This window comes from Colius striatus, chromosome 9, assembly GCF_028858725.1.
Source record: "Colius striatus isolate bColStr4 chromosome 9, bColStr4.1.hap1, whole genome shotgun sequence".
Classification (NCBI taxonomy): domain Eukaryota; kingdom Metazoa; phylum Chordata; class Aves; order Coliiformes; family Coliidae; genus Colius; species Colius striatus.
Genome location: NC_084767.1, coordinates 4,564,877 through 4,592,314, shown reverse-complemented (window position 1 = coordinate 4,592,314; position 27,438 = coordinate 4,564,877). Strand labels below are relative to the sequence as shown.

Here is a 27,438-nt window from a genome sequence, read left to right as displayed (position 1 = left end):
TAGGGCTCGTGCTTTGCTGTGTCCCTTGAGAGATGTTGGCTCTTTGGAAGGGAGAGTGTGCATCCTAGCAGGGGAAGAATTGAGAACTAGTGACTTTGGAGTGTGTGGATATGTTCAGTGTTTGTTTCAGGTATGAGGCACAGCATGGGAAAAAGCAGAATGTGTGTTCTCAATATGGTAATGCGGAGTTGGCTGACCAGGGCTGGGGACCCTGAATGCTCTAAGCAGCCCAGCAAGCAGAGCAGGTTGCTTATTTTCCTTTACACAACCTCCTTGTTCCCCCTCCACATCTCTTCATGGGTCTGCAAGACACTGAGCCAGAGTCAGTGAACATCTCAAGGTTTGAAATGTCCTTTACCACAACCCTGGGTTGCTTTTGGCATTCATCAGCTCCCCCATCCAGTTTATAAGACAGCTGCAAGCACCTGCTGCAAGCAGGGTGACACATTGGGCGTTAGAACAGCAGGAACAAGCTGGGAGTCAGGCAGCTGCTGGGATGGTTTTGCTGCTCAGGAAAGCATCTGTGCATCCACAGCCTCAGAAGTGGTAGAAAGGGACCATTTACCAAGGGCCTTTACTTTCACAATCAATTGCATGCATGCCCTTTAGAAAGAGAAGGATGTAAAAATGCAATGCACTGCAGAGGAACCCTTGTCTGCCGTGTAATAAAGTGATTCTTAACAGCACCATTAAATGCATTCTGTGGTTCCATCCCCTCAGCTGGGTGTGACTCCAGGTTATGAAGGGTGGTGGGGTGTAGCCACTTCATCCTGGGAGGACTGTGCTCCACTGGGATGTGGTTGGACAAAGTGAGAGAGAGGTAGAGATGCTTGAATAAATGCTCAGTGTTGTCCATCCCTTGGCTGTCGCCATGCAGCTTGTAGACTAATTAAACCCGTGTGGTTTGTATGGTATTTTCATCAGAGAAATGCTTCTTGTAAAAGTGAGCTATTCAAGGGATCCCCTGACTGAAAATCAGAGAAATGCCAATAAATTCTTCTGTAATTGGCTAACTCCATGTGAGAAGGCTGTGTCTGCAGGGCCTACCAGGCGCTGCTCCACAGGGCTGGTGTTTCGCTTGTTCTCAAGGAAACAAATAACAGCCAGGCTAATGTTTGGCCAATATTCGTGTACTTTCTGTGTTGCAACTGCTGTGCATAGCATGTGGTGGAAAGCTGAGCACAGAGATTTGTGAGCACAGAATGAGGGGAAGTGCCAGTAACTAATCAACAAGGCAATTACAGATAATCATTGGAATTGGGTTAGCGTATCGCTACTGGAGGTGTTTTTATTCCAATGGTGCACCCCTTTCTGTTGTTTTAATTTTGTTTTCCATCCTCTTGAAAGTGTTAAATCTTTGTGTTAGATTTTACCCTTTCTTTCCATTCATTTAAGGCTGACATGCTTGGCCCAGCACCCAGACACTGAGGAGTGAGCACATGTTCGCAATGTAAAATGCACCTTGCGCTGCTTTAAAGCAAAGAGCTACTGTGAAAGATGATGAGAAGATCCACCCATATGTGAGAATTGCTTTAATTTCCTTATCCCCCATAGCCTTGGTTAGTGCTTGTGCCACTGTGACCTGTGTGATTCGGTGGCAGCTGGCTCCTGTGTTGGGTGTTTTCCATAGGACTGGTACAGTCTCTCTCTGCTGTCTTGTGTAGAAATGCATTGGTGCTAGTGAAGGACATGTGTGCTTCACCAGGCTCCTCCCAACCTTGAAACAGAGTCTGTTTTCCCCAAAGCCTCTTTAGTCCAGAGCTACAATTAAGATGATGCTTTCTGTCACTTCTGCTGTGATTAATGTCTTTTAAAATAGACACACAACATCCTTTCTGAGGGACGTTGGATTTCCATGTTTTCCTCAAATGCAGTGTTGAATCACATCATCAGGATGTAAAGCAGTTGTGACTGGCTCAAACATTTCTACATCTAAGTGCAGGTTAGAAACTATCAACCCTTCAAATAAAACCCCACTTATGGCTTCATCCTACAGTTGTTTTCCTTAAATATTTTTAACTTCTGCCCCTGTTTTTTGAAAGATATTTTGAGGAGCTTCGTCAACATAATTGTTTGGACTCTTCTCAAGTCTCTTTCCCTTGGTAGCATATGCCTGTCTGTTTCCTGTCTTTGGTTTCAATTTGCTTTTTCTAGTGCACTGAAGATAACATTCTTTTCAGAACTGTTTCTCTTCTTTTTTTAACCTTAATGTGTGACCAGGCGAGTGCAGTTAACTCCTTTAGAGGAGTTAACCACAAACAAACAAACACCACAAAAAACCCCAAGCTAATTAAACAAAAAAGCAAACCAAGGCTGATATCATATGATGGCCATTAAATACCATCTCAAACTCTTCATATAAGAAGCTGCAGACTGCTTGTTGATCTGCATATTGCAGATCTTCCAGACAGGAATGTGTGTGTGTGTTCAAGTGAGTAATATTCCCCTGATATCTGATAGTGGTCAGGACATGATGTCTAGTTTATTAGCTACTTCACAGGAATGGACATTTACTCTATCATTAGCCAGTTACAGTGGTGAAACTGGGTGTCTGCTTCATCTGCCTTGCTGCCTGCTAGTAAAAGGTCAAAAAGAAATATGAAGTGCTTTAAATGTATTCTTCATTGACAATTTCAGTGTAAACCAATGAGAGCTGCCTAGATGCTGTCTTCTGTGTGAAAAGGTGATCTTCAGAGATGGTATTGCTTGTTTCTGTAATTGACACAGTGTATTTGGCTTTTAAAAAATGGTTTTCTTGGAGGAATTGGTGTCCTTCCAAGTGCCTCAGTTCAGTAATGGAGGGGCTCAGCCAGAGCTTGGGTGTCTCGCTCCTTGCCCATGGATTCATCGTGCTTCTCCTCCATGGTCTGCAGCTGATAGTGTCTGTGACATTTGTCATCTTTCTCTGTTTTGGCTTCAGATAATTAAATCATAGGAAGATGATAACTTTCATCCAAGACCAAGGCAAGTTAGGTATAGTGAGAAGTGTCTGAGTTGCAAAAGGCTTCTTCCTTGTGCAGTATTTTAGGGCCAGGTAATGGCTGGGCAAAAGTCCTTCACAGAGCCTATACAGTACTCACTGGCCCTGTAGGGAGCCTAAAGGAGGAGGTATTTTAGCCTTTTACATCTTCCACAACCTCTTTCCTTGGGACAGTAACTTCAAGTCATTACTGGGATTCAGTGAGCGTGCTACAGAACAGATTCCACCTCTGGAAATGGAGGAGAAAACTCTTGGATATCTTCATCACTTAGAAGACTGAGAAAGGGTGTATTGAAGCCTGATGAAAGCAGATGATAGACACTGGCTTCACCTGGTGAAGTCCAGATTTTGCCAATAAGTGGAAAAATACTAATTACTGAGAAATACAGTTTTTTCCTGAGTGCTAATGTGCCCTGGGATAGGATAGCTTGAAAAGGTTAAAACAGTAAGGGACTTACAAGCTGAGTTTGTTCAGACCTAGAGCTGGTAGTTGCTCTTTCCTTCTCAGTGATAACTAAGGAAAATGGGCTTTGCTTTTTTGCTGACACATATCTGAGCCTAACACAGAGTCTAGTACGGGCTAAGCAATATTTGATTTGTAGTGTTATTGCAAAGAAAACTTGTAACAAAATCGTGTGTTTCCATGCACATTTTGGCTATTAGTTGTTATGAAGAAATAATGAAGTCTCAGAGCTGCCTGTATTTGTTGAGTAGCAATCAAGCAAGTTTTTTTAGAAGGTCACAGCCACAGCAAGGCCTTGAATTTTTAAGCTATTTGAGCTCTCACTGTCTTTGCAAAACCTTTGCTAGGTGCATGTTTAGGGCATGATGCAGCTCTAACATACTCTTCTTTGTTTATGCTTAATACACTTTTTCTCCTTTTATTATAAATAAGGTAATATTGAAGGATCAGCATTCTTGGTGCTTCAATGCTGCCTTTTGTTGCTTCAAATCTTTCCTGTAACCTCCTTTAATCCCCTCCACCCCCACCTTTTCAAACGGCCTTGTGTTGTAGCTTTGTTTTAGGATGCAGGTACTAATGTGGGATTGTGTCAGTCTGTTTGACCTCCCTGGAGCCTTTTAACGTTTTTGCTAGTTCTCCTTGGAGACTGAGCATGCAAATGAATGACTTCCATGCTCACTAATGGGTCTTTGAACATCAGCATGGGGATATAGGCAAGCTTGAGAGCGCTAAGAGAAAAATGATATAGGGCAAACTTTGGTCTAGGTCATTCTTGCTTGCCTTCTATCCCCTGGTTGCATATAGGTAGGTTGCAGGGAGAGTTGTTACTCAGTGTTAGTAGTTTTTCACATCCTTTTCTCATTGCAAACTGATGTGGAACTTCTCTGCACTCCATGAAAGCCAACATTTGCTTTTGTGTTTGGGCTAAGGGGTTTTCTTTGCTGCTCTGTTTGCTGAAGCTGTAAGAAGTGCCATCTCAAGCCAAATCTCCATCCGTATCTGCTTCAAGCTCAGATTAAACTAAGTCTCAAATATCATTTTGTTGCCCAGGGGACTGTTTGAAGGTTAAACACACTGACACTGGTTGTGCAATGGAGATGGAGCAACTCATGTTGCTGCAGTCACTTAATTGCTAATTGAACCTCCCGGCAAAGGTCAGGACTTCTTTGTGAGGTCAGACTGTGCCTTCACCATCTGAGAGACTAAAGGACGTGCTTTGTCTTGAGGTGGCTACAAGAGTTGGTCAACAAGCAGTTAAGGACAACTGGATTGTACTTAATGAGATCAGTTTCAAGTACAAGTGAAGTTATCTTTGTCTTCAGTCTTACTTGGAAAGGGGTGCAGTAGGCTCTGGTGTGTTTGGTGAATGATGTAGTGGTCCACGGTGTTGATGACTAGTGTCCTGCTGATCTTAGCTAAAGGAAAAGCCTCTTAAAACAAAAATAGCATAGCAGTTACTTTGTTTTCCAGAAGTAATTGGAAATAACAAAGTAGTTTGTCATGTTAGGAAAGTGAGACTGATGAGTTATGTTTGGTTATTATGGAAAACATCCTACTGCAATGGACAAAGTCTAGTTTAGGATTAATAGAACTTCTGCAGTCCAAATGGCATCTGTTCTGTCAAAGAATAAAGCATTTTTACCTCGAGAGCCAGCATGCTGTGTTTTCTGGTGGCCTTTCTGCAACATCAAAGTCAAGCATCCATGTCTTCTGCATCAGGAGACTTTTACAAGTCTGCTTTAGGGGAGCAGAGGAAGATCTCTGTAGAGCTCCAAAGAAAGCAAAAACTTCTGAAGTCTTCGTGGTTGGCAAGAAAAAGGAAAATCTCTGTCAGTTGTATAAAATGGTATTGTTTACCTCCCGCTTGCCTTTCCATTTTCACCTTGTTAGTCATAGGATTTTGGATGCTGAGTGCTAGATATTCCCTCTTGGTTTATGGGAACAACAGAAGTAGTTTAAAAATTCAGTGGTAACAAAGGCAATCTGAGTTCTGTGCATCCTCACGCTGAGCAGATGGCAGTGTTTAAAGTGACCAGGTTAAGTTAGCTGTCCATGGATGGATACGATGCAGGCTCAAGTGACTGCGATACTCTGCCTTCTTTTTCACTCCAAATTTCCCCCCTCCTCTTTAAGGAAGTGGATCATGAAGAACAGCAAATGTAAAAGAAGAGGGTGTACACAGAAACTCTTTTACCAAACAGATTTTTATTTATTTAATTTGTATTTAAGAAGCCTGCCTAGACAGGCATCTATTTTAATGGCATGCAAAGCAGAATAGTACATGAATACTTCATTAGTAAAAAGACTTGTCATCTTTTGAACCCTAATGTAATGTTTCTTGGAAGCTGTTACCTTCTTGCAATATTAGAGCCAAGTTTTACAGAAGTGGCAGTACATATGGTATTGCTAACACAACAACTACTGAGCATTAGTACATAATTGATTCTATCAAACCTGATTTGGTTGAAAAACAACTCACTGATAAATTTGGTCTGTTCTAGAGTTTGTGTCATGGCTAAAGGATTGGTGACACTTTTCCTGAAGAATGTCATGACTGTGTGACTCCTTAATGAGCCTCTGGAGCCATGGTTGTGGTTAAAATTCAGCATCTTCTTGCATTGTGTAATTCACAGTTGTTATTCATAGTCCTGCTTGAGTTGTGGGTTGTGGGTTACAGGTGTGTACCAGCCCGATGGTTATCTTTGTTCCCTGCTACAACTGGAGCAGGTGAAAAGCTAGTGAACTGCATAGACTGTAGGTATCTGTGCTCTAGTAAAGCTCTACAAAGGAATAATTAGCTCTGTTCTCTAAGTTACACCACTGTCAAGTTTTGAGCGTTCAGGCATAGGTCCCCTCTTTTCAGTCTGCCTCTCTTTCTCTGCAGATGAGTGTGGTGGGGCTGCAGATCCAGGTTCTTCTGACAGTGTTGTCACTGCTGTTGTTGCCATTAGTGAGGATTTTAAAGAGGAATTTTGAGGGAGTTGGTTCAGGGCCCTGAGCTCCCCTTTTCACAAGCACTCTCCTCAAACTGTTCTCCCCCCTCCTATGGCAGCTAATGTCCCACACAGCAGGGACATTAAGGCATGCACACCTGCTAACCATGGCTGAAATTTGAAGTGGCTTGCTTATTTAGGGCCGAAGTTTCTGTCTTACAGAAGACTGTATTAATCTTAATTATCTTTCACCTTCAGCCTAGCTAATTGGTGCTAATGAATTAACTGATGCTGGTGCTCTTCTGTGATGGAGTGGAGCAGCATGCCCAGAGATGTATCTTACATAGCCACACCAGCCTTTCCCAAAATAAACACCCTCATGTCCTTCCCTGCCCCCTCTCCCCAAAATCCAACCCAAGCCAAAAGGTTTCTGACAAGTATGGCTAGCAGTGGTATGCAGGCAGATTGGCTTTCAGTTCCAACACACAGAGGAGACATATTTCAGGCTGGGTGATGATGGCACAACCCTCTTAGCCAGCAGATTAACACAGAAAGAGGTGCAAAAAAACCCTTATCTCACTTTGCTGTTCAGATGCACCTCAGTTTCTTTGGCAAGGGAGCTCAGGCAATGCCATCTTAGAGAGCCAGGTTTGCTCTCTGCAGTGCTGCTGTCTTCTGCTTTCCGTAGGCACCAGGAGGTCACTGATTTGGTGATAGTGGTTTGGGTTTTCCTCCTGTGTGCCAGGGTGAAGATGTGGGCTGCAAAACTGGTTTTAAGAGTGGTTTACTCTAAGATTCCCAGCTTGGTTCACAAACCTGCCCCACACCAGGGGGAGGTGTGCTTGGTTTGAAGGGACATGACTTAGGCACATGTAGGGGATCTTTCACTCAATACTCAGATTTGCTCTTTAATGTACAGCTATAGCAAAAGCAGCTAGTTAGGATCATTCAGAACCTTGAGAGTCTGTGTAGTCCCAACCCTCTGCTGCAGGTGTGTCTCAGGTTATTGCCTTGCAGAGCCTTTTCAGACAGCTGAATGCATGTTATTTTATCAGCAATCTTGGAGCCCGGGTGAGACAGGTTTTCTAAAGAACATCCAAGCGTGAAGATGAGCATGAGCAGTGCAATAGCTGATTCAGTGAACCAACTACATGGTAGTTCTCCTGCCAAAGAGCAGGGTGAGAGGATTACAAAGGCAGTAACAGAGTACCTTCATTTTCTCCTCCCTTCCCTGGTTGGAATGCGCTCAGCACAGTTCCAGCCTGGCTCGTGCCAGTTGCCGCGAGCGGGAGTGAGCTGGTCCCAGCTCACCAAGCAGCTCCTGAAGCACTGGGATCTCCTGCTGGCTCTGGGAGTTGTTCTCCTTTGTGGAATTGAGCCAGACCGATAATGTTCCCGTAATGGAGGAGCTGCTTTTCAGTGAATTTGAAATGAGACTTATTAAATGCTTAACACTTATTATCTGCAGAGCACATTCTTTAAAGAGCTGGAGTAAATTCTTTATTATAAAGGGAGGTTGAAGATGAGAGCTGTGTTGTGTAAGCAGTTTTGCTGTGGCTTAGAAGACAAGCTTGTACCTTTACAAAAGGCATTGTACAATAGCTTTATGGTTGTTTAAATTTGCATAGCCCGTGGAAGTTTAGAGTGGAAGAGGCATGGGAAGGGGGCATATAGATGTGGGGTTTTATCAAGGGCATCATCTGCACCATTAGTGATTATAGCCACTTTATTGTTCTCTGTACGTGGTGCAAGGCACAGGCTTGCACAACTACTCCCATACATTACCCTCCAGAAAAGGGGAGAGCTACAGTTAACTGCAGCATTAAGCCCTTTCAGTCATGAATAAGTTATATGAGGTTTAATGTGAAAGAGCCTTTTTTTCCTGTTAACTCCTCCCAGTTTGTGATGGTTGGAGGTGAGGTATAACAAACCACTGCGTGTTTTTACTTGTCTCAATCCTGTTCACGTACTGAGCAAAGTCACCCTTCACCACTCTTGCATGCTGTTGATGTCAGTGCATTTTGTTTTCTTATGAGATCCTGTGTTTCCCAGCTGTGACCTGGAATCAGTGACTAATAAAGATGAAGAGATAGTTCAGCTTTCCTGCCTCAGTCGTAGCTCTCTAGGAATTGCTGTACTGTAGGACCCAGAAGGAGACCCACTTGTTCTCTGATGTTCATATTGAGTTTCAGGCATTAGTGCCCTGTATTGGATTCAAACCAATAGTCTACAGGTGAACGCTCTACTACTGCCAATTTATTCAGCAATCCAGGCTCAGCTTGGGTTTGGAATGGAGCTTTTTAGTAAGAAAAACAAATGAACCAGCTGTTCCTCGGGCAAATGTGTTATACACAGACACTTAAGCTCCTTAAATTAGCTGGTCTCATTGCAATGCTAGAGTTTGGTTTGTGTTGGCTTAATTTCTCTTCCTGCAGCAAGTTTGTCAGGGGGAGGGGAAGAAGACATGGGAATCTGCTCAGTTCTTGAGCAGTCCTCAAAATGTTAAAGAGATAGAAGGCATGTCATGAAGAGAAAACAAGGGATTTGCTGCTTTTTGTGAAGAGAGAAGGGTCATGCAGCTTTAGAGAAATACCAAAATGCTGCTAAAATGCACTGAAACGTTTTATGGTGTTAGATGAGCGTGGTCATATGTGCCTCATTTCAGTAACTTGCAAGAGTTTACCTTCATGCCATTTAGGTCTCTTCAATTACTAGTCCTTTCATGTGCAGAAGGACAGGTCCAAACTCTGGACTGCTTAGGGGTGGAAGAAATATCTCAACCAGTCCTTTGTAGTGTTTCTTACCAATACACAGAAATATCTCCATCTCAATAATCTCAGTAAACAAAGTTGTTGTGGCCTGCAAGGCAATTCATTTCCAAATGTTCTGATCCCGTATGCTTGATGATCACATCTGCTTATTTTTCTGCCTGAAACTCTCAAGCTGTCTCCTACCTGGATAACAACCAAGAAGAAGCTTTGCCTCACAGCTCCTTCTGGAATTCCTCAGTCTCCAAGCTGGTATTACTTTGGAAATATTAATCTCATGCACCTTGGTTCTAGCATTGTGTATTCTGTTCCATCTGGCTTGAATCAAGCCTATAAAGTTAACTCCATAACTGAGGTGCAGCATCAGTATTGAATGACTTGCTTGACAGTGTAAGTCTTTAACTGGGAAGTGTTCATAATAATGAATAGGTCAATGAGATCCTCAGAGCACTCCTTAGATCATGTGCTGTGGCACCTTAATTCTGAATGGTAGAAAGTTGGAGGGGATTAGAGTTTGCGTTGCTTGATTTGGTCGGTTCTGCCATTGGCTTTCCTCAGAGGCAGTCTTAATGTTGCTACCAGAATGTTTTGTGTCCAAGTTTATTGTAAAGTCACATCAACATCTAGAGGAGTATTTAAATACACAAAGAATACTCAAGTATATGAACTATTGATAAGCTTAATTTGTCCTCTCCTCAATATTGTTGTTCTGACATCTTGTTCTTTCATGCCCAGAGGGGTTGTGGAGGCTCCTTCCTTGGAGGTCTTCAAGACCCACCTGGACATGTTCCTATGTGACCTGATCTAGGTGACCCTGCTTCTGCAGGCAGGTTGGACTAGATGATCTCTAAAGGTCCCTTCCAACCCCTATCATTCTATGATTTTATGTCCAGTACAGGATCTACCTAGACCTGTGTGCCTGCCCCCATCCTCTCTGCTGCTTCCCCCCTGAAATCTGCCCTTTGCCTGGTTTCTTTGGTTGATACAGCAGTGAATGTTCAAAGTACTGACTCACTCTGTAGGCTTTGGCATCTCAACTTGGTCTGGTTGCCTGGTGCAGTGTCCAGCTGCACATCTGGAGAAAGAAGGGGAAGCAGGGAAAGGGAAGCCTGTGTAAGTGGGACTGTGCAGGATGGCTGTCCTCGCTCAGCTCCGAGCACTCTGCCCACCCAGAGCACAGTGCTGCAGGGCATGGGACTGTGCCTGAGCTGCAAACCCTCTGCCTGTTTGAGCTTTTCTTTCTCTTCTTTAAGAGAGGTTGCATCCTTCCTATGCTGTAACTGGCTGCTGAGGACCCTGGTTGCCTAGGTAACAGGGAAACCTTCACAAAAATGGGGTTTTTCTTTATTCTCTGTTTTCACATAAAAGCTTGACATTCTTTTAGTGCCCTTTCCTGCTGAATAACTTGTGTGGCCCGAGCTGATGTGTCTTGCAGGAAGGATCAGAAACATGGTTTTCAATTATAACAGCAAAATCACGACGGGTTTTGTAGCTCAGCTGTTTCATTTCCTGCGTGCTTTGCGCTGCATAAGGGACGCTGCAGCTCGGTGAAGGGCTGCCATCTGGCTGGTGAGATAGGCTTTGCCACAGTGCTGTGGGTAATTCAACCGCTTTCTCCCTTCCTCCCATAACTTGTGTTTGTCTGTGTAGGTTAAAATAGCTCATACTCACCTTCAGACGTTGCTTCACTTTTGAACTCCAACCAACGTGACACCCCTTCACGTTCTGCCTTGGAGTTTGCTGCAGTTTAAGGTGTGTTTGTAGCAGAGCCTGGTCCTCTCCAAAGATCACTGAACTGAAGTCCTTGTAAAGCCTAGAGAGAATTAGGTGACTGGAGTGGGCTGTGTGTGCACAGCTCCACATCTCTTTGGAGGCAAGGACCAGAACCTCCTCATCTCCACCTTGACCACCCAGCCACATCTGACTTGACCACAGTGTGCCAGTAAGGAGGTAAAGTCTATTCTGCCAGCAATAGTAATCTTCCGTGCTTTAATCAATATATCACAGAATCTTAAGGGTTGGAAGGGACTTTGGAAGATCATCCAGTCCAACTCCCCTGCCAGAGCAGGACCACATAGAGTAGGTCACACAGGAACTCATCCAGGTGGGTTTTGAATGTCTCCAGACAAGGAGATTCCACAGCCCATCTGGGCAGCACCTTCCAGTGCTCCCTCACCTCAACAGGGAAGACGTTTTTCCTTGTGTTTCTTTGGAACCTCTTCTGTTCCAGCTTGTACCCATTGCCCCTTGTCCTATCATTGACCATCGCTGAGAACAGCCTGGCTTCATCCTCCCAACACCCACCCTTTACATGTTTGTAAACATTAATGAGGTCACTCCTCAGTCTCCTCCAAGCTAAAGAGCCCCAGCTGCCTCAGCCTTTCATCATTAAGGGGAGATGCCCCACTCAATATCTGGTCTTGAAAGCCTTGAATAGTAAGTAAGAGAATTTCAGAGTCTTAGGGACCTTTTTATTAGCAGAAGAACAGGATTGCTGGTGCAGCTTATGGTAAACTGTTGTTACATTAACAGTCTATTATACACCATTTCTCAGCCTGGGATGAGACTGTGTGACTTCTGTTGGCAAGAGGCTTCCTCCTTCTGCTGTGACTTTTATTTCCATTTTCTTCTTTTTGTTTAATAAAGGCAAACCTTTCAGCTGTTGTTTCAGAGGATTCATTTTAGTATTGCTTATCCGCTTATGGTTAAGCAATGTTTTGTGGCATATGCTTTAACCTTGATAGTTCAACTAGGGCAAGGATATAAATGATGAAGAAATGCCTTGCCAAGCTTAGCCCTTGGTATTTAAAATTAACTCTCTGATATGCTGTTCTAAAATAGGAGCATTGTTTTTAAGATCCATGGCTTTCAAAGAAAGGTGCAAGTTTGCTCTGGCTAAGATGAAATGCTGTTGAAGTTTGAGGTTTTTCCTGTTTTTAGCAGCAAACTACATCTACTTGTTTCTCTGAACTGTGATTCAGAATTTAGTACTGTGACATTTACTGAATAGATCAGGTGTACAGAATGAAATGAACGTTGTAAAACAAACTGAAGGGTGGGAACTTCAGGCTTCAGTCTGTAAATTACAAAGTACCATGAAAGGTACAGATCCATTACAGCTCTGGTCAAAGCTGCTTTGCTCTGAGATTCATGAATGATAGAAGGTTCTAATGAGTGGTACAACTCATTTATTTCCTTTTTTGTTTTCTTAGTCCAACTGAGGATATAACTAGCTTGGTGCTACCTGTACAAACAAAACCAGCTACACCCAAAACACTGATCTTTTAGCCAAAATTTTCCTCTGTGTGTTGTCATCAACACAAGTTATCCTTAGAAAAGGAGAGCTTCTGTCTAAAAGAAAGAGGATTGCCAGCACAAAGTGCTGCTGTCACAGTGGGCTGTGACACAGTGTATCCCCAAGTTACAATGTTATATTGCCCTAATTTTGCTGATTAAGCAGCAAAGTTTAAGCCAACTCACTGTCAGCATGAAAAAATAACCCCTCCAACTAAAAAAATCCACCCTTAGTTTGTAACAAGGAGCAGTTGGGTGTTGTGTGCAGAACTGCCCAGTCAAAGAGTTTTTAAGATCTTGTGTAGCTCAAGGACTTGGCTCTTCTTCAAACGCTTCCAACTACAAAAGGATGAGTGATCTTGCAAGTGAATGTGCCCCCTCTAGGGGCAAAAATGTGGAAATTTGTTAGAGCAGGTAAATTAAAAACGGGACAAGCGTTTGCTTGGAGTGTGAATACTGATTTTCTTTTAACCTCGGTGAGAAGGGATTCCTGCAGCTTCCTCAGCATTTCGGTTTCCTGGCTCACTGCTGAGTTGAGCTGAGCTATATGCAGCAGGGCTCTGCTTGCAGCTTTCTCTTAAAACATTATGAAAAATGTACTGCCATTTTTCTGAAGTACCTGTTGAAATATCTTTGTACAACATGCCTCACGTTACAATACCTGAGCTGTTCTGTGCATGTCATGCCATTTTGGTAGGAAGGAATGCCGTGTGCAGGGCAGCACACCCTGCCCGGTCGTCTTTACCACGAACACCCACATCATCCCAAGGAACCTCTCAGGAGTCTGGGGAAACAAAAACCATTCCTGTAACTTCAGGGCTTTGAATATTGGGGGTTACAACGGCCATGCAAGTATAAAGTACGTGCTGGGTGTCACTGCTCCGGTGGTGACACCGCACTCTGTACAGAGCCGCAGTCGTCTCACTTGGGTGGTCGTGTGTGTTTGTTCTGGCAGTGCTCACAAAAACACGAGTCCTATATGAAACCATTTCAGCAAGTTTTGAATGCTTGAGAAGTTACAAAATCTTTCCTTCACAGTGGTCTTTTGCTTTCGGTCTTTGCCATTTTGCCTTTTCACAGCTCGGGTTCATGATCGTGTGGTTCATCGCTGGGTGCACGTGTGGGACTTTGGACAGTGCCACCAGAGTGATAGTTTCAAATGACAGGCGGGAAAACATCATCCTCCCTCAACCCTTCTTTATCCTGTGGTTCATCTGGAGGGGGAGGGGTGTGCTTGGCTTTTGGGGAGTGCTTTTAACTCAAGTTTCCATCTGAAAACAAGGTGAAGCAATTTTTTAACCAAAACTTGGAGATTCTCGTATCAATCCTTTAAAGCCTGAATTCAGACCTTATGGCTTGGATGGTTTAACAGTAGGATGATCTCTTTGGAATGTGATCATTGTTAAATGTGAAATGCATTCATATTCCTTCTTTCCCCCTTTTCTCTCCTAAAGGTGCTCTTACGGAGTGTTACGATGAACTGGGCAACCGCTACCAGCTTCCCGTCTACTGCCTCGCCCCACCTATCAACATGATAGAGGAAAAGGGCGACCTGGAGACTCTGGATATTCCTGATCCCCCACCCAATTCAGGGCACGAATGCCAGCTTCGTTTGCGCCTGTCCACAGGCAAAGACCTCAAACTCATGGTCCGCAGCATGGACACGGTGTACCACATGAAGAGGCGGCTGCACGCGGTGGAGGGAGTGGAGCCGGGCAGCCAGCGCTGGTTCTTCTCGGGCAGGCCGCTGGCAGACAAAATGAAACTGGAGGAGCTGAAAATCCCAAAGGACTACGTGGTGCAAGTCATCGTGAGCCAGCCCTTAGCAAATCCCACCCCGGTGGAAAACTGATTTCTGCTTGTTTATTGATTCTTCTTTCCTCCGTCTCTATCACGGGGTTTGTTTTCACTGCCCTCTCTTCTTTCGGTTTGTCCTGCCTAATGGATTGGTTCCGAGAAATGACCAGCAAAAAAATTCCATCTGTGATGGAGATCTGCAAAAACAAAACTTAAACATGTAAACTGGCCTTTGGGGTTAGCCTGAACAGCAAACAGCACAGGGCAAGGGCAGAGCAAAGGGAAAAGAGGGGAGGTACAAGGAGGGAGGGAAGACGTTGTTGCTCACAATACAAATATGTGATGATTCTTAAAACTGTAAGTGGTGGCCTGATCCATGGAGCCAGAGCAACAGAGAGCACTTTTAAATAAAACAGCAACAAAACAAAAGACAACCCTAATCAATTTATAAGCTTCCCTGTCAGCACCACATACAGTTCATGTAAGAATCACAGCTGCTGCGGGTCGGTGCCGCGCTGCCTGCTCACGGGGATCCTTTCTGGGGTGACCTGCTGGACACAGCCAGCCCTGGGGCAGCTGAGCTACTGCTGCTCAGACCAAGCAATTGTACATTCCAAGATGGCAATTCAGTCCTGTGCCATTGCTGGCTCCCTCTCGGGGAACACAGCCCTCCGGAGCCTTAGGCAATAACTTAGTCAATGTGTCCTCTCTCGTCCTGTACTGTAAATTTACTTGTTACCAGACTGATTTAGCCTCAAGTTTACTGGCTGACTGGCACCTGAACGTGTGCCTGCTGAGTTACTGTGTATCACTCAGATCTTTAAAACAAGCTTTGACCAGGCTGGGCTGAGGTGTACGATGTGCTGGTCTGTGTTCAAGCTTTAGGTGCATCACCTCTGTCAAACGGTCCAGGTTAAACTGCAGTTACACCCAGATTGCAATGGATTGTGACTTCTTCCCCTTGCAACTTCCTAGAGGCCACAAAGGATGGAGGATGATCATGGTTTTCCTGTGAATGTCATTTGAAGCAGCAGCCAGTCTCCTAGCTCTGGTGACTCTCCAGCCAGGATGACTGGAGGCATCCCCCAACACACACCTGCAGCCCAGAGCGTGCTGGTGGGATTTCACAGCCAGTGCTCTCCCTTCAGTATTTAAGAGAAACCTTTTCAGCAAAAGACAAATCCTTTTGTAGTCTCAACTATCTGAATCAGAGCATGTTGGGGAGGAGAGGAGAATCTAATTGTTCCCTCAGAGATGCTCTCAGTGTTCCTTTGGCTGCTCTGCACCCCTGTCTGGTGATGCCTTTGGTTGAGAACTCAATGCCCTGTTCTTCTTAAGCATGGTTTCTAGTTTGCTTGGTTTTTCAGCCATCGTTGAAATGACTTCTTCCAAAGTTGAATGTGCTATTCAGGTATGAATGGCATATTTTTCCTGGTTTCTGTCTTCCCTCTCTGAATCAATGTTCTAAAGCTACATGAGTCCCAGATCTTTCTGGTCTGCTAGTGAAACCGAGGGGTTACACTGACAATTTAAACTTGTTACTTTTGCTCTTTCATTGATTCCATAAAACTCAGTTTCTCAGACTCAAAGGGAGTTCTTGCTCCACCAGCATCGGCATAGAGCCCGAACGAGCAGAGCTCACTTGCACAGTATCGTGAGCCTTTCCCAGCAGGTGGAAGCAGGCACAGAATTTACCTTGATGGTTGGAAAACAGATCCACAATTTACATGCATTGCCCACCCTACCCCAAATGAGTGTAGCATTCTTGGTCTCTGTGTTGCTTTCTGGCAGCTCCTTTAGCCTTGATTTGGTACAGGATGGCTGAAGTGCAGTGGCTGGAGCTGTGTAAAGGAAAATTAGTTCCCTGTTCTCATAAACACCAAAGTGACTTGGTTTTCTTTTTAAAGGTGAAATCGAAGCTGATAACTACTAATCTGTCATTAAAAGGTTTCTGTTGTGAAGAGGGGTTCTTTTTAAAGACAAATATGATTTACTATACTGGGTTTTTGCAGCCAGATCTTTTGCATTCCAGAGGGGGAAAAAAAACCATTTGATATATAAACAACTCAAAAAATCTCTTGGATTTTCCCTGGGCAGAGGGTGGTTTCATGCCAGGGGGATGCTGCCTGTCTGTAAGGCATAACTTCCATCTCTGTATCAATGGTCTTTACAGTGTTATTTCCCTGCAGTCCCTTCTGGAAGGGGGGAAATTGAGGTAGATTAAGGAATAGCAAATGAAGGTGACAGTTCTGTGAGTGTGAACACTAAAACACTACTTTTTTCTTTCCTGTAGGATATATTTTGTTGATTCTTTTTTTTTTTTCTATTTTCATTCAGGCAGTTGCCACCATGTACTGGTTTTGAGATTGCAATGGGTAGGGTCTGAGAGAGCTCCTCTCCTCTTAGTTGGAAAAGGTAGAGTCTTATTATGCTGTAATAGATGACCATGTTTTATGGTAATTGCTTCTGTGTCGGGGAGCGAGGTGATGATCATCCTGTTGTGAATGGGCTTTGAGTAGGACAGAGTTGGTTCATGGAGGAAAAAAAACCTCTCTATTCTCCAACAGCCTCCCTTACTCTTGTCCCTTAAGCACATATCTAAAACTGAAACAAATGGAATGGTAAATTGCTTTTGTAGCTGAAAGTGAAGTCTTTTCAACTTCTTCTGTATAAAATGACAGATGTACAAAGCACATACCCTGCCAGGAAAAAAACAATGACAGGATTTGTATTAGGAAAGAATTCTTCCAAGTTTAAAAAAATATGTATTAAAAACTATCAGTAATGAAGGCACAGAAACATGTTGACTTAACATATCCTGTGTGCATAACTAGAGGGTGCAGGGTACATCAAGAGAACAGTCATTTCTGCCTCTGAGCAGCCCTGGGGAGAAGGGCTGGTGAGAGTGTGAGGGGGCACCAGCTGCTGCTGGCAGGGAGGGTGGGGAGAACATGCTGCTGTGTGCATCTGCATTCTGCAGCCTCTGTGCTGAGCTTGCAGCTCAGTGCTGCTGGCAGCAGGCCCTGGGCTGGGTTTTGGCATGCCAGTGGGTCTGCTGCCCCACGCCCTGTGGGGTTTAGGGTATGACTGAAGCAATGCAACAGGGTTTTTAAAGCATGTGGCCATGAACTGTAATGCCAAGTACAGACACCTGAGGAGTAACAGGAATGGGTTTTTACTTGTTAGACCCATCAGCCCGTTGTGTCATTCCTGGTGAGCTCTGGTTGTGAACTGATGCCTGCGGATAACATTTTTTTTTTACTGTGTTAATGGCAGGTCTGTTGGACATGATTCAGATTTTTATACTCTTTATTGTTGCTTCTGCCTCACCCAGAAGTAATAACATAGTGAAAGTCCACTCTCTTGAAGAGCCTGAAGGGCAGAGAGGCATAAACGTAGTCTGCTGGGGTGAGGGAGCTCCAGAAGAGCTGTGGATGCTGTAGGTACGTTGCTCAGAGCGCTACAGAAGAATGCTCAGGGTCATCTCCTACAACCAAGTCACAGCTGCTCCTTCAGGGCATCCAGCTCCCAAAAGTTTCATTGACTACCTTGGCTCTGTGTGCATCACAGTTTGTTGGCATCCTCTGCAGAAAACCCAGCTTGGAATAGCCGCACTGTATGAACTTTGGTATAGTTTTCTGGAAACTTCTGCTTCTCTGAATGGGGGAAATAAGCTGGAAACCTAAATGATGTGAGCCAGCAGTGTAATAAGTTGCTTCTTTAACAGACACCCCCAACTCTAAAAGCAGTAGTGACAACAAGAAAAAAAATCACCCCAGGAACAACCAAACAAAACCCAGCTCCTCTTTGCCTTTCACAGAAAGTTGCTTTGGAGAGGAAAGAGTTCATTGGAGCAACAAGGCAACACATGGCAATGTGCATAACCTCTGGAAAAGCAGCTAGCCGAGCGATAAAACATTGCTGTAGTATGATGTGCTTCTGCATATATATCCATTGCTACTTATTAATGTAAAAACTCTTTAAAAACTATTTAACTCCCCCCAAACCAGTAACCTTTGTTACAATGGTGGGATGCTTTTGGCTGTGGCGTGTTGAAAGCATTTGCCCCACGTAAGTGTTAATGAGTTGAATGCTGTACGTTTCTCCCTTCCTGTCGTCTTCAGGAGCGTAAGTGGTAGCTACACTTCTGCTTCCTGACCTGTATTTTACAAGCTCTTTTTCTATGTCAGTGTACATACATCCAAGACCCTGCACCTTATGCAGAGAATGTTTACATTTACCAAAAAAAACCCCCTAACTCCTAAAAGGCTTTCTGTTGGCTTTTCCACTGCGCTGCTCAGATGCTGTTACGTTGAAATGAAAGTCATCTCTGTTACAAAAAGGGGTTTGTTGGTTCTTTCCCTTTGCCCTTCACCCTGTAATTCTGATTCACTCCTGGATGATGGCTGGCAGCTCTTGGACAGCTTGTGCTCTCCTGGAGTAGGATGTAGAGGTATTTGAGAAAGGTGGGTTTGCAGACTTGCTTTAGGTGGGAGAGACAAGCAGCTTTCTTGGCATAAGACAGAAATGTGCTTCAAACCCACTAGATGATGGTGGTCTGCCATGCAAGTCAACTGACCTTGGAGTTAAACTTTCCAGCAACTGCTTCTGTCTGCTCCCAAAGAAGATGAATGTCCTGCTATTATATCTGCAGCTCCAAACACTTCTGTTGGTTAATGACTGTATATACAGGTCTGCCTGCTTTAAGACTTTCCTTTCCATAGTGTTTTTGATTGCTCTGTTCTGCAAATGGCTCTTCTCTGCCCTATTTCATCCGCTTAGATACTCCATAGCCGCGTGTGTGTTGCTCTTGTTCATAGGAGATGGAGCTAGAGCTCTCCTTCCAAGGGAGATACATGCCACTGAGCCTACAAAAGTCAAGTAGTTGGAAGATGAGATGTTTTAACCAGCAGGCTTCTTACTGTGGACTTGGAAACTTTTAATTCCCGTGTCCATTGGACTCTCCATGAAAAAGTACATTCCTGCCTTCCAAGCAGGACCACTTGTTGGCTATTTATCCAGTAGAACTCTGTATATTTTACAGATGAAGACCCATTTGTTCAGAGCCATGGGGCAAACAGAGAACTTAAAATCCTGACTCCTGCCTTAAAACTTTTAGTTCATCTCGAGCTCCAAAAATTCTGCACCTGCTTGTTCCCAAGTCCCTGTTTTCTTCTTTAGGAAATTGGAATCCAGTCAAAGGCTGGAGGCAATTTAAGGAAATTTAAAACAAAGTAAAGTTTAGCTGATGGCTTTATTAAAATAACTAACTGGTCTTGGATTAAAAACCTTATTTGTGCCTCTCTTAAGTCCAAGGAATGTTTAAAAAGTGGAGGTGGCTTTTGAGCAATGATGGAAACGACTGCATTAGTTGGCAATTTAAGACACTCGCTTTCATATGCTCTGAGCAAGAGACTTCGGTTTGTGTCCTCTCTGCCTCATGGTAATGGCTTTCAAAGATGGCTGGTACCATCAAATTTGTACTTCTTGAATAAATATCTTCATTTTTATGGTAAGCCTTTGTGTGTGTGCCTTGTTGTTTGTGTGTGCCATATGTCAATTGTCTCACATAGGCTAGGGTGCTGAATTTGCTACTGACGCAGAAAAGACACGGCTCCAACACACAGTGAAACAAGGATGGGGGGGTTCCAGTGAGGTGACCCTTTCCTTTCCCCTCTAGCTTCTATAAAATCTTTGAGAGTCAAATATACTGGTTGTGTAGAACATGGTTTTTAACCTTTTTCCCCTTCTTTTGCTCCTTCAGTCAGTGAAGAATTTTAGGCCAATACAAAGATGCTGAGCACCTCAGGTAACTTTTAAAACGCATTCTATGTTTTGATGTTGCACCTCTGCTTCTTGGTTCTCACAGTAGAATATGCAGATATTTGTATTCAGCTGCAAAGCACAAGTAGGTTGTCTTTAGGCCATTAAGTTATGTGGTTTATGGAGGGAGCTGACCTAGGGAAGACCTTTTACCGTTGAGAGCAAAGCATCACGAGCTTCTATTGGAAGTGCTGCACAAAATTTCTTGTATTCAAAACAACAAGAAGCTCCCTCCTCACATTTAAAAGATAATGCTGGAAATGCCATGCCTTAATAAACTCAGTGAGGCATTTATTTTCCAATTTATTCAGTAATGCTTCTAATTCAGAGCTGGAGCTCTACAACTCTTTCATTACCTGTGTGATACCCTCGAGACATCTTTGGGTAATAACTTTGGTGTGTGACAATGTTTTATCTTGCAATTGAAGTGTACAGTCTGTAGAGAATACAGGGCCTGGGGATGTGCTCAGACATCCAGCACGAACCTCCTCTGGTCCCAGCTCCCGCTGCCTGCACGTGGTGAACAGTGCTAAATAATGGATCTGGGTGATTGTCCTGTAATTACATTAACTGATGTGTTGGCTTAATTCAGGACACCTCTTTTATAGTCTTGATTAACTACCTAAGGTATCAGAGGACTAGGAACAACTTTTTGTAGGCCACGTTGGTTTAATGTTATCACAGCTGAACGTTTCCAAGGGGGTTTTTTCAATCTAGGGACAATTTCACAGTAGAAATTGTGCTGTGAGTTACAAACCAGCAGGCATGTGACTTTCCTGGGACTTTTTAATACATTTTATTGCTCTTTTAGGACTTGTGTGTATATAATCTCTTGTATATATATATTTTATATATACTTGACATATGCAAAGGCTTGTTTGCAGCCATTAGTTCTGACCCCTGAGACAATCCTGCTTCCACCTCCCTCAGCACAGAGAAGTTCAGAGCTGACATCCTCCAACACCAGGTTTACAAAACTACATGTGATCTGTCTCTACCCATCTCCTGGCTGAGCAAAGCATGGCTGCTCATCAGGTCCTGAGGCAAGTCTGCCCAGTGTTGTGGCCTGTGTGCATCACTCCCACAGCACACTGGGCTGTCCTTAGTGTGGGAAGCTCTGGGCTGATTGCTGACCAAAGCAAAACCCCCAAAAGGATGTGGGTTCTAGGTCAAAGCACAAGAGAGTTGACATTTTCTCAGCCTCTGCTGCAAGCACTGAAATTGAGTGCTGCTTCACACTCTAAAGGGGAGAAAACTGATTTACAGGCTTATGCTTATGTATAGATAGTGTTTCTGTTCCTACTTTGCATAGAATGCTTACATTGTGCCTGTATGAATATTGCATTGATCTGTGTGACATTCTGTGATTAGCAGGGGGTTTCTGCCCCATGCTCAATTTGCATCCTTGCTTCTGACCCTGTGCCAAACTAATTGCTTCCTGCTGGCTACAGTTTGGCCAGCATGCCTGCCCCATTTGAGCTGTGCTCCTACAGCCTGGTGCTGCATCCATACCCACCACTGGGCTCCAGAGACACCACGAAGGGAAATTATCTTTAACCATGGACCTGATTTTGCTGCTCCTTCTGCTGGGAGAGCAGCCCTGGGCAGTGTCAGATGCCAGAGTTCCTTCCTGGAGGTTGTAGAGAGCATCTGATTAAAACCTTGGGTTAGCTGCCCCCTGCAAATCTGGGCTAAAAATGTGAAGGTAAGAAGAAGAGGCACCGAGGTCTGCAGAGTGGTTTGTGTGTCCTGGGATTATTCAGAGAAAGCTGGGATTTCAGACCCATAGTTTGTTTTCTCTGGACTCAGAGCAGCTGAAAAAGCCTGGGAGTTCAGTGGATGAGCTTGGAGACTGGCATTTTCTATTCTAATGAGTCCCTTATGCTGCAGCCATGCTGCTTCGTTAGGGAAGCTCCCCAATGGCAGTGGAGGAGGCTCAGTGCTGTGATACCCTGTGTGTAAGGTGAGAGGGGGAAATCATCCACTGGGTTGCTGTGCCCAAAGTATAAACAGTCAATATTTAGCAAGAGAAACTAAACTGCCTCTCTTGCTTTCTCTCCACCTGGGCTTAATTGGGTGGTTTCGTTAACAAAGCAAACGGCGATTCCTCTGTGTCTGAACGAGGCAAAACCACAGTGCTGGGGAGGAAGGCTCTCCCTAAACCACTGTGTACCATGGGACAGGAAGAGGTTGGCTCTAAAACACAAAGCAGACACAGCTATTGCTGTTGGGGGGGAGGGTAACACCACCACCCTGCTTAGTCCAGGGCAGAGGTGTGAGGCAGCAGCCTCAAGTCCCACATTGCATCGTCCCTCCCCCTCCTCAGTCCCTGGTGCTCGCCTTGGCAAAGCAGCAGTGGTGTGCAATGGTGAAAACACTCAGTTGCTTTACTGCAGCACTTATATTAAGTTCCCAGAAGGGCAAAGGGTTCTTGTTCAGGCTGTTGGGAGCTCCCTGTGATCCTGCTGGGAAGCTCTCCATGATCCTCTTTCTGTTGTGTGTCAGTGCAGAAGACTGCAACGACCTTGAATTCCCTGTAGTTCCCGTTACTAGTGTTGGAGTGGAAGTGGATCCCCAGCATAGCAAGGCAGCCTTGCCCAATGTAAAGAGTTATTGCAGAGAAAGACCCTGAGCCCACAACTCTCACTCCCTTTCTTCAACTTGCTCTAGTTTGCTGACTGACATGGGAGAAACTGGATTCAGTTGACTGCCTCCAGTTCATCCCGAATGCATGGCAAGCTAACAGGGCATCTCCCTGGCACAGGGCCGTTTCTCTGTCGTTGGCACTGACTGGCAGATGTTGGAGTGGTTCACAGCAGCTGGGGTTGTGGGGTGCCTTCATGGCTGTCACAGCTGTGCTGCTCCTGTTTAAAGTGCCCTTCTAGTCAGGCAGCCTCAAGAGGAAAGGACGGGATCAATGCAACTCAGGGCTGAAACAGTTTATTCTAGGGAACCACTCCAAGGGCATTACAGAACTATCTGCAGGCCCTGAGCAGGATAGAGGCTTTGGTACCTCACTGCACTGCTAAACCACCCAGGAAACAGGTTGCAGGCCCTGCAGGGCTTACAGGAGAGATACAACTGCCTGAAACGAATAATTGAAGAGGATACTAGTGGTGGAACATAGAGGAGGAGAATTATCAATAAAAACAACAACCCAGGAACCTAGCAGCAGAAAAGAGAAGAGAAAGAGAAAGGATCTCCCTTGGTTACTAATGGCTGTCTTGCTAAATGTGCTCCCAGAGCACGCTGAGATGCTGAAGTCAGAGGACAGTGTGAAGCTGTGACAGAGATAAGAGAAGTCTACAGCCTATTAATGACTGATTCCCTACCAGTGTAGCTGCAGGTGGTCATTAATCAGAAAGTACTTCAGAGAAGGGAGGGATGTGAAGGAGCACAGGGACAAAGGTGAGCTGGTGGCAAAAGCAAATTGGCAAGGGATGTGTGTGTGTGTGCATGGCCCTCAGTAAGGACTGTGCCAGTGCAGAGCTGCAGGGAGACACTCTTACCACCTTTGTTCCCTTTCTTTTTGCAGGGAGCTGCTCCCTGCCATGAGGCAGGGATGGGCAAGATCCCTGTGGCCTCTCCTTGGAATCTGGAGCTGGTTTAAGGTCAAAATGAGAGATTCATCAGAGAACAGAAAGAACTTCCTCTAGGGCTCTTACTTGGCATCAGCATCTCCATAGCACAGGTATTAGTCAAGGTATGACACTTGCAATGTCCCTAGAAGGAGTTTCAAGCCTGACTATATTCACCAAGGTCCTCTCCTGGCCAGCAGCTCAGGGAAAGGACTGCAGAGAGCTTGGAAAATAACGAGAAGTGAACTCAGAAGATGATGGCTTAAATAAAAGCACTGCTGCCAGTCCCACCCACCCCCATCCCCAGTTAGTCTCCTCAGACAGAGGAATGTGCTTGGTTTACTCCCAAAAAATTATTTCCCCCTGTTGCTGTCTTACTGTTAAAACAGTTTCAGTTCAGACTGAATGGTAAGTTGCCAAAGACCTGCTCCTGAAGTCAACAGGAAGAAAACTCAGGCTTGAGTGAGATTAATCCCAAGGGTTAATCGTGAATTTAGGAGCATTTTCATGGCCTATCTTTTGACTAAAACTTATCTAATTTGACCTCATCTCTGGCAACACTGAAGTCCTTGAATATCTTCTGATGTTCTTCTTTCTGGATGCTGAGGAGAAACCTTGTGGTTTCAAGCTTGTTAAAATCAATCCTATGATCCCCATCTACTCCCAGCAGCTGAAAGGCAGCTCCTGTGTGCCTGGAGATGAACTGCTTTTCAAGATAGTTCTGGTTTGGGGCAGAAAGGTTTAGAAACAGATGATAAGCACTGATTTCCTGCTTAGAAAGAATATGTGGAATACCAGCCAGTGCTCCCCTCTAGAGAATAAGGGTGACCTCCTGCTAATTGTGCTCGCAGGAAATACCAGAAACCTGGTGCTTCCTGCCACAGAGCTGCAGGAGCACGAGGCTGCAGCTGCCTGGGTTTGGGCTATGCTGGGGAGAGCTACCACCAGCCTGCCAAGCTCCCAGGCTGCTTTGTGAGGTCGCTTGCCAAGGGGCTTGCAGAGCTACAGACTATGGTCGGTCGGCTCCTCTCCCTCCTGCTCGAGTCCTGTGGGCAGCAGCCCAGAGCGCCGGCCCTCAGCTGGTGTTTGGTCCAGAGCAGAGCTGCAGGATGTAGCTAACAGCAGGGCTGAGCTCTGGGGGTCACCCTGGCTTTCCCATCCCCCCCCCCACAGCCTGCTCTCCTCACTGCTTTTTGCTGAAAAGGTACCACTCTCTCCCCGGCCTGGGCTGTAGGTGATGCCGGGGGAGCTGGAGAAGGGCATCAACTGGCAAGAACCAGTGGGTGAAAACAGATGCTCTGCTCTTCCCCACAGGTAGACACAGACAAGAGCTTGGTTTTGGAGAACTAAGATGGCCAGCCTTGAGCTGGGAGGAGCATTTAGGTTGTTCCTCCCTTGCAAAAAGGTCCAGGGGTAGATTTATCCCTGAGGAGCAAGGTTGGTACTAACAGGGGGACTGCTCATTTCTCTGCTTTCCCTTTCTGTGCAGCAGCATAGACACAGGGATCCTCTCCATCCCTTGTATGCCATGAGTAAAGATCAGCTCTAGTGAGCTGATTCCCTTTACAGGGGTGTTGGATGGTGCAATACGTCCCTGCACCAACTCTAAGACCCGCAGGGTACACACCTCGTGGGACAGGAGGACGCAGGTCGCCACGCAGAGCTCCTTAGAGCAAATCCTCCTGCTCCATTAGTCAAACAGCAGAATGGTCTGGTCCTCATGGAGGTCAGTCATGTAACAGAGACAGCAATAGAACTGCAGATCTGGAAAAAAACGAGCTCCCAGGCACAGTCTGCACAAAGCTGAGAGCAATAATGAGCAGGATTTATTTCTCTGAAATGCCTGCTGCTTCCAGACCGGTTGCACAGGCAATTAAAACACAGTAGCAGACAAGAAATACTGTTCAGAATTAATAGACAGTATTAATAAGATGGCCTGATTTATGAAAGAGGGATATGTGATTTCTGCACGGAGGGCAATGTTCAAGCACTCATCATTTCCTGCCTTTCTTCTTTTCCAGCCCACCTCTGCTGGGAAAAAAGGACTTTTCTAAGTAACCCAAATTTTGGAGAAAGAGCCCATTTTTCTTTTGGAGGTGTCACTTTTAACTCATGATCCACTAACAATTCATTTTAGCCCTTTTTAATCTCTCCCAGTGCAGAGGAAGAGCCAGACCAGCATTTCCCTCCAGCTTCCCCAAGTGTGAATGCAGAGGATGAAGAGTCCTCGCTAAAAAACATCTGCAACCTTGTCTGGTTCTGCTCCCCTGAAATGTCTGCCAGTGGGGTAAATCCATGGGAAGAGGTGTCATTCAAGCTGAAGCCCCATGGGGGTTTGCAAAAACATGGCAACAGGCTGAGGAGCTGTGGGGGGAGACGGGGAAGCTGTGAAGCAGCAGAGGGGGGTTGCAAACGGCCTCTCGTGCAGGACACTATTGGCAAGAAACTCACCTGCTTTCTAACACAGAGCACGATCAGTTTATGGAAAGGATTACATGATGAGGTTGCTGCAGTACTAAGGAATTAGCTTCAGTGAGCCAGAAATCCCCTCTTGCCCTGTGTTCCTGGCATCTCCCTTGCACAGCTGTAAAGATCTCCTTTATGGCTGGCCTGGGTCGATTATGTGCTGCTTGTGCCAGGAGCTGGTTATCACGTTTGTACAAGCACTAGTGAGCCTGACCTGGGGGCTTCATGTGCTGCTGGGATGCAGAGAACAATAATACCATCAAATCAAACAGGTTTCATAGGCTCTTGGACCTTTTTCTGTCTCCCAAGCAGGGAAGAAGGGGAAAGGAGTATCTTTGCATCTCAGTGGCTCTGCGTGTTCCCCTGAGCCGTACGTACTTGAGAAGCAGGAGCAGGTAGGTCATGCGACCTTCATGAGCAGCTGGGGCATGGCAGAGCAGGGAGGACATGGTGATACATGCTGTATCTGAAAGCTTTCGAGGGTATTGCCAAGCACTTGCATGAACCAAACTGCTAGTTAGTATTAGAGTGCTGTGTTCATTGTGACATTCGAAGTGCAGTATTTGTAATGTCTGCGATCTCTGGTTTGAAATCTGAAGTGATGTAGTCCCATGTGTCTCCTTTCCAAACGTTACACGGGGCCTGTAATGCCACAGCACTTCTAGAAGTACTAAAAGTTTCTAGAATACCCAAGAGCTGGAAGTACTCTGCCAGAGCCACAACATTTCCTACTGACAACAGGCAGTGTGACTTCAGCTAAAGGCAGGCGCTGCAGAAAACACCCAGATTCCAGCTTCAGCTCTGTTAGCTGGGGAAGATCAGCAGAACAGAACTAGCACCGTGGCAGTGACACCTCACAGAAGGAGAATTCTGCCCTAGAACCAGATGCAACCTCTGTCCCATGACTTCAGTGCTTTCCCCATATTTTCAAGCATGCCCCTCGGATGTGGAGGCAAAGGCTTCCTTTCCATTCAGCATTATAGGATAAGGTGTACTCAAATCTATTCTTACAATGCTGAAGAGCATTACAACTGGTTTAAATGTGCAAGATAGCATAGACTTAAGGATTTATTTTAGACTATAATTCAAATCTCAGCCTCAGCCAAGGAGTACCCCAAAGTGTGCAGGTCCATGCTGAGGTCCTGTGTAGCAGCCACTGTAGGGCTTTGCTTTTCCTCTTCGCCATGGCCTTGAGGTTTCTAGTTTCCAGTACCTGCCAGTGTCCTGTGCAAGGTGTCTGGGAGCCATTGCTCAGAGATGGCTGCTTTTGAATGCCTAATTTCTTGTTCAAGTGAGCTGTTAGGAAGCTGAACCACTCCTGTATCTATATCAAGTG

General features: G+C 45.1%; 1 protein-coding gene across 1 annotated transcript in view; it reads left to right on the top strand.

The window, feature by feature from the left end:
* Window positions 1-14,380, top strand: part of UBTD2 (ubiquitin domain containing 2) — a 55,998-nt gene extending 41,618 nt beyond the window's left edge. Inside the window, exon 3 of the mRNA XM_062002832.1 lies at window positions 13,893-14,380. Within this exon, the coding sequence (XP_061858816.1) occupies window positions 13,893-14,290 (398 nt within the window). The 3' untranslated portion in view covers window positions 14,291-14,380. The remainder of the gene's footprint in view (window positions 1-13,892) is intronic.
* Window positions 14,381-27,438: the final 13,058 nt, after the last annotated feature.